General features: G+C 41.8%; 1 protein-coding gene across 1 annotated transcript in view; it reads right to left on the bottom strand.

The window, feature by feature from the left end:
• LOC311047781 (PDZ domain-containing RING finger protein 4) overlaps nt 1-15,277 on the bottom strand; it is a 173,997-nt gene extending 158,720 nt beyond the window's left edge. Inside the window, exons 1-2 of the mRNA XM_084060646.1 lie at nt 14,817-15,277; nt 13,571-13,666 (exon numbers count right to left, since the gene is read on the bottom strand). Coding sequence (XP_083916772.1) covers nt 13,571-13,666; nt 14,817-15,242 — 522 coding nt within the window. The 5' untranslated portion in view covers nt 15,243-15,277. The remainder of the gene's footprint in view (nt 1-13,570; nt 13,667-14,816) is intronic.
• Between the last annotated feature and the right edge of the window lie 2,836 nt (nt 15,278-18,113).

Below are 18,113 nucleotides of genomic sequence, written 5' to 3' on the forward strand. Positions count from 1 at the left end.
AAAGTCTAGAATTGCATTTTATTGTTTGTTTTGCAGTAAAGATCTGTGAACTTAACAAGATACTTTTCTGTTCATTTTCTTAATATTTACCACAATGTGATACATTTCCGTTTCTGAATATTTACAAGAATGTTTCCTCCTCCTCTACTCTAGTTACAGGAAAGTAAGTAAGCCTTGCCGAGCCATGTGGCCCACGGGGCAGGAACCTCTTGAATCTCTTGTTTCTGTAGCATGAGGCAGCTTGATGTACAAGTACCCCCCCCTGGACATGACGCTAGTATGTCGCAGGGACTTACCCCTATTCCAACCCTTGATGCTGAGTGCCAAGCCGGGAGGCAATGGGTCTCATTTTCATAGTCTTTGGTGTGACCCGGCCCGGGGATCGAACCCTGACCTCCCAATCTCAGGGCGGACACTCTGACCACAAGGCCATTGAGCTGAGCTGACCTAACCAGTACAGTAGGTGAAATCAAAGTAGGTCAGAGTGTGTGGTGTCTTTGGATTTGTGTTGGGCAAAACCATATAGTGGTGTCAAGAGTGGCACTTAAATGTCATTGTATGCACAGTACAAAGGCTTTCTATGGGCTCCGTGCATTACTGTAGTCCTGGGTTTCCTTTTTTTTTCTTCCCCACAGCTTTGTGTGATTGGCTCAGCAACAGATTTGAACCAGAAACACATGGCACCTTATGTGTTTCACATACTTATGTGTTTCACAAACAAAGCTAAGGGAAAAATAACCAGAAACGGGTATGCCACCACCTTCTGGAAAGCCGGGACAACACTTATGCACAGTCACACAGCCTATTCCTCTTTGAAAGGTCAAGCCCAGTACAGTACAGTGTGCGGGTAACTGAAAGCACACTAAATTTCCGAGATGATCTATTCGGGATTTAACTGTGTCAGGGCCCAGTGCCGCTTACGATGTGTTCATCCCATGGAAAATTCAGTGTTGGCCACAATCCTGAATTCTCTGATGTAATACTTGTGCCTGGGAGGAGAGGAACAGTTGTTAGCATTCTATTGGCACTGGCCACCCGCGGTTTAACTTGGTAGGAGAGCATCACCACACGGCACACACATCATCAGGTCTGCCCACATCTTAACCTGCTTGTACACTAATTACAAATAGCTAGATGAGAGAGTTGGCCACTTATGTGTATCTCTGAGTGCACGCGTGTGTAGATTATATAAGTGCATGTTTTGTGTACATCACATTGTGAACTAAGTGAATGTGTGTGTGTGTGTGTGTGTGTGTGTGTGTGTGTGTGTGTGTGTGTGTGTGTGTGTGTGTGTGTGTGTGTGTGTGTGTGTGTGTGTGTGTGTGTGTGTGTGTGTGTGTGTGTGTGTGTGTGTGTGTGTGTGAGAGTGAGAGACGTGCATGCGTGCACATGTGTGTGTGTATACGGACACACTCAGGGCTTTCACTGCACTCTCCTGTAGGTTGAGCCACATGTTTATCAAGCCAGAGAAAAATCAGAAGGCCTGTGAGAGTTCAAAAGCCGTCAGGTCAGTGAGTAACACGCCCCCCCCCCCCAGAGATGGGAGGATGGGAACAGAGGGGGTGTCTGATTTTCGAGGCAACCACAGCTATTTAGCTGGTGAATCACATCAAAACAACAAAGCCATGTTCTTCAATGCAGGGGCAAAGACGAGAGCCGCTGGTTTGCACGAGAACCCTTGTGTGTGGCACAACCTTCCGTGCCACCAGTTGTGACCAGGGCTAACAGCAACAGCATATCATTTGTGCCAGCTGTGCGCAAGCGTCTGTGTACGTACATTTGATTATGCTGTGTGCACACACAGACACACATGGAAGAGCGTTGTATGTGCACGGTTGTGAGAGTACAGTGTAATTGTGCATGTCTGGGTATTCCATTGTACAATGCAGTGCACACACAGTAAATTACAGAGTGTTAATTTAAGATTACACTCTAAATTTGGGCGGCTTGCGAGGTAAGTCCAAGGCCTGTCACAATTATTACATAATCGTCTAATCGCAATCATTTGAGATAATCGCAATTATTGTTGCATAATCGTTTCCATGTTGAAAAATGTTCATACAATTTCAAATATTTATAAAAAACTGAAATAGCTGATCTACAAGCTTACAACGCGTCGTAAGCTTGCAGATCAGCTCTTTCAGCTTGTTTCAGCATGTATAAAATGATTAAATATGTCAATAATTTCTTTGTATATTTAAGTTATTTGTCATATCTGCCCTGTGCAATTTTTTATCATGAAGCCTAAAAGGCAAACAGAATTTCGTTCATCGCAATAATTTGAATGACAATTAATCGTCAACTTAAATTTGTAACCGTGACAGACAGCCCTAGTAAGTCCCGGACTCACAAACAGACTCACAGATCCACATCTAGACAGCTCGGGCTCCAAGGAGCCCACCCCGTAAAGATGGATCCTTACGGGTCTCAAGGCTTGTTGTTGTGCATCAGTGGTGTGTTTTACAGTAAGTTGTCTGAAACCACCACACCAGAACGTAAGCTGGAAAGTTCATCAGTCATCTCCTGGTTTATGGTTCTGAGACACAAGGCTGTTTTCCAGATGTTTGGAGCTCTGTGGCTCCAGGCTCTAACCATGAAGGTGTGAACAGAGCAGAGGGTCTCTGGTCTCTCCTCCTGGTTGACTGGGGCGATGAAGGGTTCTGATTTACAGTATGTTGTCATTCTCTCTCTCCCGGTGGAGAGGTCTTTGCAACGATGTCCGAACTACAATATCTATTATCCAATTTGGAGTGTCGTTTGCTTAAAATAACTACTGACATTGTCTACCTGACACCAGGGTCTTCTCAATGGAACAGTAGGCAGCCCTATTGTACCAGGGCTGGACAATTAAATGTAAATACAGATTTTCTTATTCTAATTGACACAAAATAGTTCTAATAGATATCTTATAATAGACTAAATCCATTAGCCCGATTACTTTGTTGTACAACGGTGGCGTACAGAAATAGTGACATTGTCCGATCTATAAACTCAAGTGTCGTATCGCAACATGTTTTGAGGTTGCAGATCTGCTATTTTCACGTTTTGAAGTCAGCCCTATAGCATACTATAACATACAGACTGGTCAAAATGGCATTTTATTCACTCAGCTTGTAGCCGTAAGAGTGCTTCCGATGCGCCACCCGAGAGCAGGGTGTTGGTGATGCTGGGATACATGGAAGTGCATGCTGTGCCATGCAACTCCAAATGATGCCACACACACACACACACACACACACACACACACACACACACACACACACACACACACACACACACACACACACACACACACACACACACACACACACACACACACACACACACACACACACACACACACACACACACACACACACGTACAGTAGACACATACTATGGCTGTGCCAGTGAGAAGTGAGAAAAATAATTATTCGTATTTTCTTGCTGAATATGCAGTTGTACTGATACAAGTCACTGAACAAGTGAGCACTGCTTTTTCAAAAATATTTTCTCTCCAACTTCTCTAAGAGCATTTGACAAACTGTCAAAAAAATTGATTTCAAATAACATGCTATTGCCTCGGTTTGCCAATTTAAAGTAATAAACGTTCCACGTTGTTGTTTAGAAGGCCATCTGGTACACCTTTACTTCTGAGGAAAGAAACGCTGCCTCTTGTAATTTGCAAAATGCAGAGTAACATTACAGGATAACAAACATACATCATATAGCCAAACACAAGGCACTCTATATAATTCAGTAGAGCGGCGATCCCTTGATCTAGAAGGAAGCATCATATTACTTTGTTTGTTTATAAAGTGCTACTTGCTAAACTCCCTTTGTATTCTGTCCATCATAATCTCAAATCATTGTACCAGATTACAGGATTGTGTTACGTTGGAGATTCCTCCAAACAGAACTAAAGCCGGGTAATAGTGGCTTCAGACAGTGGTGGAAAAAGTACTTGCATTTTTTACTTAAGTAAAAGTATCAATACTGCAATGTAGAAATACTCTGTTAGGGCGCGCTCCCACCGCACTTTTATTTTACCTCTGGGGCAGAATCTGCCAATGCTTTGTCAATGCAAATGCGTGGATTCTTGGAAAAAATCCACAAGACCAGGAATCTATGCATTTGCATTGACAAAGCATTGGCAGATTCTGCCCCAGAGGTAAAATAAAAGTGCGGTGGGAGCGCGCCCTTACAAGTAAAAGTCTGGAATAAAAAATTAGTAAAAGTAAAAAAGTATTGTCAATAATGCAGAATGTCCCATTTCACAAAAAACATCTTTTGAAAATAGCAGATCTACGATGCGACGCATTGTGAGCTTGTAGATCGGCTATTTTCAAATCTACTGTATATAGGGCTGAAGTGGTTACTGTATGTTTTGTAATAATAATCAAAATCTATAAAGTAACTAGTAACTAAGGTTTTCAAATAACTGTAGTGGAGTAAAAGCACAATATTTGCCTCTGAGATGTAGTGGAGTAGAAGTACAGAAAATTGGAAATACTCCAGCAAAGTAAAAATATCTCAAAACTGTACCTAAGTACAGTACTTGAGTAAATGTACTTAGTTACTTTACACCACTGGTTTCAGTGTGCGTGCTCCATCTGTATGGAACAACAAATGTCAGGACAGTTTGAAGCTGGATTGCTTTGATGCTTTTAAGAATTCAGTGGTGCGTTTGATGCTGGAAGAAACCAAATGCACCTGCCTGGAGCACAAATTGTCATGTTGTCATGTTGTAAAGTGAAATTGATGTATTTTAGAAAAGTTATTTTCCTGGGTTATGAATAGTGTATAATGTCAGTGTGTAATTCATGTTCTGGGAAATTGTTTTGCTGGAAATGTTCCATTTTGTATGCAGGGTTTCACTGCAAAAGAGACCTAGGTCTCAATGGACGTCACTGAAATAACGGTTTCAATCAGATAATCAATAGTCATCATACTGCATTGTTCACTTTAATTATCTGTCATTACTGCAGCCACTTTATTTTCCTGCACTTTTTATATAGCTATATACAACATAGATTGCACAAATACAGTGTTCTCTAACTGATTATTATTATCATTTTAATATATTTATATCCGTCTCTCTCCACACTGTTGAGGTAAGCTCAGCATAAAATAAATTCACTACCTGCTATGTTGCTACAGGTACCTGCTGTATTGTTTGCACGTGACAAAAAACACCTTGAACATTGAACTACGTACAACCACAGCCACTGTAATGTGCCAGTTCTCTCTTCCAATTAGGCGTTTTCAATCAATACATCTAATGACTAATTTAATCAAAGTGCATTTAATCTCTATTTTGTACGGGAGGAAACATCACTTAGGAAACTTCAAGAGCATATTATTTAGGCCAGTGGTTCTCAAAGTGGGGTCCGGGGACCACCAGGGGTAACTTGGGGGAGTTCCAGGGGGTCCCCAGCAAAAAAAGATTAACATGAGGGTCCTTGGCAAAACCTTTTAAGATGGGGGTCCACGGCCAAATACATATCAATGTGGGGGTCCTTGGCCTGAAAAGGTTTGAGAACCACTAATTTTAGGCAGCAATCAGATAGCGGTTTCTTCTAGTTCAAGTTCAGGTCAACAGCTCAGCTACATGATTTATAACTCCAAGCGTCCACAGGCCAAGTAAACCAACATCATCAACATCAGCATTCTAAAAAGGGCCTTTCAGCAGTTAAGAGGCAAATTTACCCAGAGTGCTCCTCTTTACGAGCGGGTGGTCTTTAGTGGAATGGCTTCCTGTTTCACACCTTCTGCCTAAAACAACAGAACTGGACTGGTAGAGTCAACACACAGCCGCCTGCGCACGCTCACTTGCACATTACAGTACAGTACAGTACACGCATGCACAACACACACACACACAAAACCCATGACAGCCGCCAGCCAAGCCACAACTCACTTAGGCATACAACCCTTCAAAGTTCTCATTGGTTTGGTCGACCGACCACCCCTGGAATTCAGAATACACTAATTTCGATATCTGCTTTAACCACATGAACTCTGGCTTCCCTATTTTAGGCATGTCATTAAAGGTAAAAAAAAGAAAATAGCAGGCAAAAATAGCAGATCTACAAGCTCATTTGTGAGCAATTGTGCGCGTGTGGATCGGCAATGTTCGTTATTGGACGCACGGCAAAGTATAGGACTTAAGTGGTTAACTAGTAGAAGGCTTTGTGATTTGGAATAACATCTTGTTCGCCAAACCGACACCCAGGAAAACACCGCAAATTCCTGAAACTAATGAATTCATGTAAGCGTGCATTAACATTGCATGATGAGGGATTTGGAGTAAACTAGACATTTTAAATGGTTAATAATAAAAAATGCTCCCAGCGATGGTGGTGGAGGGGTTAAGACCCCATGTATGAGCCAGAATGTACTTTATCACTAATAAATGTTAAATATCAAATCCCACCAGAGGCAATTATTCATTATCTGACTGCAAACTGTGTAAGGTCAATTCAGATGCTACAGCTTATGAATACAGTATGAATGCCTGCCTCTGTATGGTTGGATTAATTTGATATAAATTGATTTACTTTAGCATTTGTTTATACATAGAGTATATTAATCATATGAACCCTAGCATCCCTAATCAGGGTGAAAATAGCAGATGATCTACAAGCTCGCGTGTGCATGAAGATCTATTATATTTTCGGTGAAGAGATTTGTCGTAGAGGGGAAAAAAGGAGGGGGCCAAGTATAGACCCCTGGACGACCCCGGTCAATTATAGGGTTTAAGTGGTTTCAAAGCATTAGTGAACTTTGGTAGAAATTGGTTGTATAGCTGTCTGAGCATGATACAGTATAAGTGCCACAAAAATGCGTTAAATCTTTTCCTGTTGCTTCTGTGCTCTGTGAGGGAGAAACCGGCAGTAGCGATTCCATTCTCTCGAAACAGATCTATAATCGGCAATATTTACACTTTATATACAATATTTACACGCCCAGGTAGCTATAGAACCCAAGGTTCTAACAAAGTTTAACATCGCTTTAATCAAAGTGAGTGAAGAAGTAGGAAATGGCAAGCAAGCAGGGCTGTCCTTCACACGGACAGATGACTTGGGTCAACATTCACATTCACAACATGCACAACTGACATTGTCAACAGAGCAGAACAGGTACAGAACATACCTCTAGGGTGTTAAACAACACAGAACATAGGATCTCTACATTTTACACACAAACTCTCCCACGGACATGTTAACAAGGAATGACCCCTATACTCAATTTTGGAGGCAAGGCACTCTCACATTTATAATCGACAGCAACATGAAGATGATTGGTGGAAACACAACCAAACTGATGACTTGTGCATCGACATGCTATATTTTCTTTATCAGCACTGGTTTTATGCTGACGGCAATCTTGAGGGAATTGGAACACAAAGACAGGACATACCTCTGTCTACAGTATATGAACAGTCTCAGCAGTGTTATCAATAAAGAAGACAGTGAACTACTGTGTGTCTGATAGCTGTGCCTCTCTGCTGCAACACACACACACACACCCACCCACACACCCCCACACACAAAGAAGGTGACGATTTTTCAATATCTCCCCAGCAGCTAAATTGGATTTTTGTTGTTTTGTTTTCTTCAACATTCAGCAGCCAAGCTCAGCCTGGGAGTGGCATTCTGTTGTTTATCAGCAGACCATATCTTCTTCTGTTTGGGGACTTGGCAAGAAAACAAAACCAAGAAAACTAAAACGAAATCAGGTGACATGAAAGTGGGGGTCATAAATCTCTCTTCTCTCTTGTCACAGAGCAATCTGTACTTGTCATCTTGTGTTACAGGTCCCAACAAAATAGCCTGCTTTCCCTCGCTCCTGTCGCGCAAGATTGGATGTTGATGACACTCGAGTCCTGTAGGCTCACCACCACTCTCCGTTCCATAACTTCCCACCCACCCACCCCCCAACCACCCCACTACCCCTGTCATCCATTAAGCAACGAGGAGCAGTCACGGCTACTGTACTCCCACTCTCAGACAGGTGAAAAGGCCCGATTGTTTCTGTCAATGGTCCTCCTCTGGAGAAGCATTAGCGAGGCAGACAGTCTGGTCTCTGTAATGTATGAAGACATTTAAACGAAGCATTACTTTTTGTTACGGTGGTGAAAATCCATCAGACATTTTCAACAGCTCCAGGAATAGTATGTTGAAAGGAACTGCCCATTATCAGGTTATGCAAGTGTATTTCTGGGGGAGAATGTGCTTCAGTCTTCAGACTTTTTCAGCTGACTCCGAGCTAAAGTGTGGGGCTCTTGGCTCCTCAGAATAGGAGTGGGACTGTTTTAGGTTTCACTATGGTTTAATCTGTGTGTTCATCTGGTTTCAACCAAACACACAGAGGCAAATTTACGTGGGCAAACGTTGAGGATATTATGTTTTGCAGCAGCGCCTATTTTGGTAGCTGTAAATGCGTGAAAAGAAAACAAAAAATAAACTTGCCGTGCCACCATTCTTCTTCTTCAACGTAGCAGGACAACTGACTGACTCACTGATCAACTGTATTCATTGTGAGACCATGAGGAAAACAGCTGGATGATGGAAAACATGGCATGAGTCATGTATTAAGAAACCACTGCAGCCTAGAGTACAGTAAAACTCTCTCTCTCTCCCTCTCTCACACACACAGACACACCTTGAACCTGTGCAGTATGAGAGCTGTTTCTCGAAAAAGGTGGACTTCACAACAGCTCTGTTTGTGCAATTCAAAAAGAGACTTAAGTCGAATTTTAAACAACAGATTAAACAAGCTCACAGCGCAGACATAAATCTAAAGCTTTAATCATGTTTAAAGACAAGGTATAGCCGCTCCACAGTCCATTTCACTAAACAAGTCAGCACACCAATTAGTTTTGTTTTCCCAAAGCTTACAAAGGTAATGCATTACATAGTGGGAAGGCCATAACTGCCTTTAAATGTCAGCCACACAATCCCCTTAATCAGGCACTCCATCCCCCTGTATTGTCCTGGCAGACAGAAAGATTACCACTTCTCTGACAAAGTGGATTTCAGCTACACCACTAGAACTCTGTTTGATGAACAACTGCACTGCAGCTCTCCAGTATTGGCATATCCATTAAGGAAATAAAATGAAAAAAGAAGAGAGAGAAGACTATTAAGGACACGTTAAGAGTGTTTTTTTGTTGTTGTGTTTTTACCTGGAGATGAGGTCTGAAAATAGATGCTGTGTCACTGCCCAACACCGGCAAAATACCCCTGAACCCTTAATGAATCAAACAAGCATCTATCGTACTCACAGCATGCTCTTGGCAATTAAACATATGTATTCAATGTGACCATTAGGATGATTAAAGTCATCCAACCTGACCTCTGGCCCAGCCTGCCTGGGCAAAAAAGAGATCAATTACACAACTTTTGCTTCTTGAGCTCAGGGATAGAAAAGCCATTATTGTTTGGCATTAAAAGCCGCAAGGGAGCTTTTAATAACGATTCTCTAGGTCGTCTAGGACAACAATAGCTCAATAGCAGTTAGATACAGACTGAATCAACTTAACTCCATCAATTACTCATCGACATGCAGACCGTGCGCTGCAATTCAATGACATTTGCATAATAGTCTTCAGTAAGGGATTGTTCACAACCATGTGCAAAGAAAAGGCCAGTGATTACACTTTGGTGAAGAAAACATGTTGACACCAATCAGGCTATTGCAACGTTTGTCTCTTGTATTGTCCTGGACTTGCATGTATAGCATGGACAAAGACAGGACACAAAGGGGGGCTCCATATATCCCGTCCTTATGCCTCCCAATACACAGGGCGTGTGGTTATATTTATTCCCTTTAATTATATGGGGGCGTGTCGGTAGATGAGCGGGTAGTACTGTGTACACTTTACACCGACCACATAATCGCAACATCAATTCAGGAGGAGGGACACTTGTCTTGTATGTCCTTCCTCTTTCTGACCTAGAACAAACATGGGAAAGTTCTCATTCTACTGCTCTGCCACCAAAATGTGGAATTCCCTGACACCATCCATTAAAGGATGTGTAACACTGGTTTCTTTCAAAATTGGCCTGAAAAAAACATCTATCAGGAGACCACAAGGGGAGGTAAATGTAAATTCCCAATCGAAAGGAGTTGTCATTCACTGCCTCCGTTTTTCCTTTGAACATATAGCGTTTGTATTTGTTGATGACATGTATTATTGTGTAATTTTTTTATGCTATGTTTATGAATTGAATGGAAATTAAGTCCCCAGGACTTTTTTGTGTTATCCTTTTAGCCTTAAAGGGATAGTTCACCCAAGAAATTACTTTTTTTCTATCGATTAGTCACCCCATGGAGACTTGATTTCATGGATATTCTTTTGTTTTTGTCACATTCCTAAGTCAATAATTTGATGCCCAGCGGACCGGTAGGCAGCGGTTCCAGTAGGAGACACAAAGGACAATTTGTGTCTCCTACCGGAACCAGTGCCGGTCATCATTTTGCGAGTGAACTATCCCTTTAATGTCTTACTGTACCAGCACATGCCGTTTACATTTCTGACTAATAAAGAATTCAATCAATCAATCAAACCTCAGTTCCCTGTCTGTCTGCAAACAACCCTGCCCCGAAAATCCATGCATAGAGTCATGGTCTACTACTGTTAGGATGCAGTGATATTCAGGGTCGAAACGTGATAAGGCACGTTTAACCCCTGAGTTTCCCAAGGGAAGACAACACCCAGAGAAAACATCCAGAGGAGCCATTGAAGACATTTCGAAGAAATGACACAAGATCTGCTGTGACCCAAAGAAGACGAGGTCAAAGACTGCTCTTTAGATGCACCTTTCACCTCCGCACTCTGGACAAAAACCAGGAGGTCTAAAGGCTGTTTTATGCATGCATATATTATGTTGACCGACAAAAACAAGAGTCCGCTATTAATGTCGGTTAACACTGTTGTTGACAGATGCTTGTTGTACAAATAAAACCATTAGTAAAGCCATTAGCATGGATTAAAGCAAAATTGTATCTCACGACTGAAAACCTAATGTGCGATTTGTGAAACAGTGTGAAAGGATCCCCCCCCCCCCCCCCCACAGACACACACACTAGCACCGATTCCTAAACTATGAACACAATATGTAAAATTAGGATGCTTTAGTAATGTTGGTCCTGCTGTTCTACATACTGCCAACGGGTTCAAAAACACAAATTCACAGATTCAGGCTTTAACCGTTGCTTTTATATTAAATATCCGAACATTATTGCTAGTTTGACCACTTCAAAATGCTCTTATCTTAAAATAACCGAAAATAGCCTTTCTACAAGCTCTCAATGCGTCGCAGACACATTGTAGATCGGCTATTTTTGCTGCGCAACATGCTTCCATAGAAGACATGCTGGCTTCCATGGAATCCAAATGACTGAAATCAGTCTTGGGACTGAGAACTTTAATCCATGTGTTAGTGATCATGGTAATTCCTCCAATCACCTTTGTCTTAGTTCTAATCCATCTTCACATCACAAGTTTTGTGGGATTTTTCTTTTTTTTTACAAGCTCCCAATGTTTTGCCGTTTCAAGAAAAGAATCATAACGGTAAGAAATAGAGAAATAAGCAACGAAAGCAAAGTTATATAATAATGTCAGAGAATATACAGTGTCAAAATAGAAGTAGAGACAACATTTGCAGCTGCTACAAATAGCAGCAGTCAGATACAGAATCACAGTCTCTTGTGCAGGTGGGAGACATCATATATGGCAGCAGATATTGAACATGTTAAAGGACGACTTCACCACTTTTCAACATATCTTCATATAATAGGTCCTCACTAATGCTCATGATAAAATGATACAATTTTTTTCTACTTGGTCTGTGTCTCATAGGAGGGCTGTGGACAGTCCAGAAACCTGTCTACCAGTGACATCATCGATAAGGTATTAAGGCGAGAACAATGGATCTATTATTGCATTGCAACTTTCCAGGAATACAAAGCCTGCAGTTTCTATTAGCTTGGATTCCCCATCGATGATGTCACTGGTAGACGGGTTTCTGAACTGTCTACAGCCCTCCTCTGAGACACAGACTGATTAGAAAAAAATTGTACCATTTTATCATGAGCATTAGTGAGGACCTATTATATGAAGATATGTTGAATAGTGGTGAAGTCGTCCTTTAAGAACAGAGCAGCTGCAGCAGCAGTGTATTCATAGTCAAGTACAGAAATTTGAGAGTTGTTTCTGCTAAGTGTGTGTGGGCCTCATACCCCCATGTGGCTGGGGCTACATTTTGTGATGTTAATTGGTGTCATACATGACTTAAAGCACTTGCATGGCTTCGTTATTTTAATTGACGTAATGATCTCGTTCATATTTCATACAGCCAAAGTACAGTATTTGATTTAGCGGATAAGGGCAAAATGAAGTGTGGGTTGATAATTGATAATTTAAACACTTTTGGTCATCATAGGTGAAAACCTTGCAAAGTTTCAACATAAAAGCTAAAATAGCGCCTATACAAGCTCACACTTGTCTTGTAGATGGGCTATTTGCCTGTCTGCCACTGTCTGTCTGGCTATTTTAGCAATTTGTCATATGACAAAGTATATGGCTTAAGTGGTTAATGGTGTTGAACAAGTCCCTGTGGTGATGAAATAGGCTAAAGTTTACGTATGAATACTGCACAGACGCACCTGCACGTGCTGTGCACACACACGCACGCACACACGCACACACACACACACACACACACACACACGCAGAATGCTCCAGGCTAAATGACAAACAACGGGGTGTGAGGTGAGATTACCTTCTGTAAGCTTCCTTTAGTCTGGGATTTGCTACCACTCAATAGTGTACACTGTGCATCCAATCCCAAAGTCAACATTTGCTCAAAAGGTAGTCTGGTAGCTGGGTTACACCACAGCAATGCTAAATCCCTAAGAACCTGCTGTGCTCGGAAGGTGCTTTTGCCCAGTCTAAGTATTACCAGTCCATATATATAAACATCAGTCTAAATACCATTAGATTCCCACTGAGCTCATGCTGGGAGAGAAAAAAAAGTACATACTGTAAGAAGCTCTGGATGAATTCATTCACAAATAGCCTTGCAATTCTAGGGAAATTTCACAATAAGTCATTGGGTAAGATGCATTTTTTTCAAGGGCTGGAAGATACAGTGGAGTTACTTGAACTAATTCTGGGTTCATATCTTAATATGAACTCACTAATTACACCAACTGTGAAATCTGCATCGGCATTGAGAGCCCTGGGATCTTTTGGGTCAATGCACAGGTCAGACACTTCAATCAATGGCCTGTACAGAAGGGGTCTTCAAAGTTTTTCTGGTCAAGGACCCCTTAGCAGAGGCTCTGTACTTGGTCTGCTCTTTTTCCCTCTATACCAACTCTCAGAAAATTAGCTGATCTACAAGCTCACAACGCCTCCCGGTGCGAGGCGTTGTGAGCTTGTAGATCTGCTATTTTCGGCTAATATTCCACATCACACAAAGATTTGGCGGACCCCCTGTGGTAACTCTGAGGACCCTCTAGGGGTCCCGGACCCCCTGTTGAAGACCCCTGCTGTACTGTATGACTGCATTTCTCTTACCTCAGGTGTTTTGTTTCGTTGCTTGGGTTCTTGCGCTGCACAAGTTGCTGTTTTTGATGCATCGCTCTTCCCCTCTTCAGTTCTTCTTAAATCACCCTTAATCAACAGGAAAACAAAAACAAAAGTTGTCTTAATTAGACCTCATATATTCAATATAACTTTAATCCCTGACTCAAATAGGTCAGCAACAGCAAAGAAAAGGAAACACAACTACAACACAAGGACGCACAATACAGAAATGTATGTATTAAAATACTGTACTGACATCTGTTCCAATGATTCGAACAACAAGAGGAATACACCTTGTGTCAGATTGTGTAGGTGTAGATCAGTTAAAGCCATTATGATAACATATTTTGAATCAATTATAGCCGACATACATTTTGTAGCCTACATGAAATTCCTCACCACAACATGAAAGGTGGGAACATACCCGTGACGTCTAGTCACAGACTTGCACTTGTAATTGGGAGCTTTAGAGCAAGATTCTGAATGATTCATTAAATGGCACCTAAGCTTTTTAATTGTTGCTTCTTTCTTTTAATTGTTGCTTTTCTGCATTTTAGCCTATTATTTCGACTGGTACCGATGGCATTGTCAACCCAGCTTTAATCTCATACAGCTAATTATTGTTTACAATAAGATTCAAGAACTTTATTTGAACATAGATGTACTAGTAGCCTACAAGCATTGTGAAAAACTTAGATTGGGGGTGCTCCATAACGCATAATAAAAAAGAAAAATAAGACATAGCCTACATAACAAAAGTTGTTAAACAAGTGAAATGCAACATTTTTACTCCCAGCTGGTACATACAGGATAGGTGGGCACTAGGGACATATGGGCACCTCAAAATCCTTAAAATTGGCTATTTTGTCCAAAATGTCAAAAGAAAATTTGAAAATGTTTTTTAAAAAAAAGTAAAGTAAAGTATACATGATTAGAACATGCTTAAACATTCAACAATTAAGGTATAATATTTCTACTATTGCTACACATTGCTACAAAACCTGTAGTCATTTTGTGGTATAAACAAGAAGTTGAGGGATAAAATTAAGTCTGATAATGATGTACTGTACTGTGCATATTCACATCATGTATAGCCTACTTAACATTACTTGACACCATTTTTTAAAATATTTTATTTTTTTAACATTTTGGACAAAATAGACAATTTTACATCCAGGTGCCCAGATGTCCCTGTAGTGCCCTCCTATCCTGTATCCATCTCATCCCTCTCTCTCACCTTGTAGTACCCAGTAACTTGCTCTGCGATGCTGCTGATGTTCAGCATGTACTGGTGCAGCTTCTGCTGGTACTTGAGGGCAGAGAGTTGACCTTCGCTCTGCAGAGCTGACACCTGGGCGAGGAGCGCCTGCTCTCTCCTGCCCCACCTGAGCCTCGCCATCCGGGCGTCATGCTCCACGGCCAGGCTCCTCTCTTCCAGCGCGTCGGTCAGCAACCGGAGTGCATCCACACAACTGTGCTGCTTTCCTTCGTCCCGGGGCAGCAGAAGTCCGCAGCCTTTTTGACAAATAATACCCACCGTGGGCATTTTCTCTGTGCCCACCACGTCTCGCTTGTCCATCTCTTCTGCAGGGTTCAAAACTTGGCACACATGAGTCTCCTGGTTCCCCCCGCAACAGCAAGGATCCGGGCAATCAGCGCACATGTTTGTTTTGTTTGGCGAGTCGCTCTCTGCCAACTTCTGATAGTAACAACAATAACTTGAGGCAAAGTTATTTTTTTAAGTCCGATATCAGGTGTAAATAAAACTAGACGCGTCGCAATTCCGGGGAAATTGCAGAGTGTGGTTGCGCCGACGCGGTCGGGACTCCAGTAATACGCCGGGAGGAATACCGTCGGAGACTGCGCCAATTACATCGTCACGTCACTCCTGAGATCGCCTGCGTTTCATTTTGAGAGGATTGATCCCCCAAAAATCATGTTTTTGCATCAAACGGTTACATTTCGAGCATTCGTGGCGCCCCCTATGGATCAAAGTAGAAATGCTTTTGGGGATTGGTTTAGTATACCACCCTCGACATGTGATTCAAATTTGGGATTGACCGGACGTTTAGTTCGTGATTTATGGCATTTTTGGTCAAAAGGGCCCCTCCCGCTAACTTTGGAAGCCATTTACGGACGGACGGTACGGACTATCAAAATTGCGCTTGGATAGGTTTATCGCATGGGTCCATAGATCACGTGTACCGATTTGTGTGAGATTTGGAAAAAAATTGAAGGAAAAGGAGCAAAAAGTGTGTTTTGAAGAAAATTCAAAATGGCGGAAAATCTATCCTGACGCAAATGGGCGTGGCCTATATGGGAAGATGCGTCGTGACCCAAGGAATCCAGGGGAAAAGAAATTTTGATTTTACGACCTACGGTTCAAGAGGTATAGGCCAAAAGGTAAAGGGGGCTGTTAAAGCGCCACCATGTGGCCGACTGGTGTGATTATTTTCTTAATAATTTTGCAAAAAACTATTAACCTCCCCTCCAAGTTTTGTAACTGTAGCCTTTACGGTTTCCGAGGAAAAAATACTTGAATGGGAGTTTTTGCAATTCCCATTAAAGTGGATGGGGAAATTTAATGCAGAAATAAATCAATATCAAAAAATCTATCCTGACGCAAATAGGCGTGGCCTATATGGGGAGATGCGTAGTGACCCAAGGAATCCAGGTGAAAAGAAATTTTGATTTTCGGACCTACGGTTCAAGAGTTACGGGCCAAAACGTAAAGGGGGCTGTTATAGCGCCACCATCAGGCCGAATGGTGTGATATTTTTTTCAATAATTTCGGACAATATTATGAATTATCCCTCCAAATCTGATAACTCTAGCTCTTACGTTTTTTGAGAAAAAAATACTTGAATTTGAGTTTTTTCACTTTTCCATTAAAGCGGATGGGGACATTTAATGGCACTAATAAATTAATATCAATTAAACTATTCAACCAATCTCTTAGCCCTATACACGCGCACGATTCCCGATTTAGACGGTCATTTTGACATATGGCACAACATTGGGGGATAAAAACTGTGGGAGGAGATGCGGTTTGAAAAAAGTTTATCTATAAAGAAAGAATAAAGAGTATAGAGTACTATAGTCTGGTTGCCCTGTTGGGCAACCACACTAATAAATACTGTCTGTTGGAACGCGACACTGTTGTAGGTCTGTCTGCACAGCCCAGGTTGCCCCGTGGACCTCACACACCAAATGAATGATGTTTCACCAGGCAGGGAGCGCTGGGCTGGCCAGCAAACTTCGCTCAACTACTTAGTTCACTTCACCCCTGCTGCGTTTCTTCACTAGAGAGCAGTAGGCACTATACTAGGGACGATACACACTACTATGTGAACAGGGTTGAATTATTATCACCCGTACACTTACATAATGATGTGTCATATTTTATACGTTTACATCGACGACATATGAAACCGAATAAGCTGCTAATTTGTATAAAATAAATTGGGTTGTAGTTTGCAGTATACTCGGTGATGTTCCTTAATCACCAGTAGAGGTCGCCTGTGTCCTCACTTATTGACAGTAGCAAACAAACCTGGGGCTGTAACACATTGATTTACCTTGCAAATCAGCCTGCAGTTCCATCACACCTCACATGCACGAATGCATTTAAAATATATTTTCTTCAAATATCTCTCTCTCGTGTCCAATACTCTCGTTGATTCATTCCTCACAACTGATCTGTAGCCTATATGTGTGCCAGGCCAGCGCGTAACTTCTCCAGTGATGAAAAATCTGAGCAAGTGGTCTTTGGGGAACTGTCCTTCAATGGATCGCTGTAGCTAAGCTCTGTAATACAATACCTTCACGGAGACTTTGGTTTAGTAAGCCTCCCTCCATGCTGGTCTTACCGCCTGACAGCATGAAGTACTGCAGGCACCTCAAGAGACAGCATCACATTTCAGGGCTCTAAGTCAGTTAGTCTGACTCCCCTGTGGTTTACATTGAGTTACATCACTCCGAACTGTGTTGTGTGTTGTCTGAGCTGTCAAAAGAGTGGGCCAGGTGCAGATTTACTAAGAAAATACCATGATCTTAGCTGGTACATACGTCCCACCTGTCTGTGAAAACTTATGGCCACAGAGATTATAGGAAGGGTTATTCTTCCTGAACCTGTGCAAAAAATGAAACTGTAACTTAATAACTTACATAGCCTACTGTATGTTAGATTACAGTTAATCAGCTAATGAATACATCTACCAAATAGGCTATAGTATAGGCCTGCAAGTAACATAGGTAATTTCATGTCAAATGTGTCTCACAGCCTATGCTAAGTGTCCTCCTCCTGACTTGAACACTCAAAACTACTGTAAACTCGGCAGCTGGCTGGGAAATCAGTAGGATAGGATCAGTAGTATCAATGTTACAGAGTCACCTCAGACCGGGTCTATGACAAAATGCCATATGGCTCTCCCTTGTTTCTCCCTCGATTTGTTCCCTATATGTGACTTCATTTCAGCAACAATCAGCAACAACAACCAATCAGCCCTTTGATCAAAATGCAGCTCTGTAGTCT

Source organism: Gymnoscopelus microlampas, assembly GCF_963454915.1.
Source record: "Gymnoscopelus microlampas genome assembly, chromosome: 6".
Taxonomy (NCBI): Eukaryota; Metazoa; Chordata; class Actinopteri; order Myctophiformes; family Myctophidae; genus Gymnoscopelus; species Gymnoscopelus microlampas.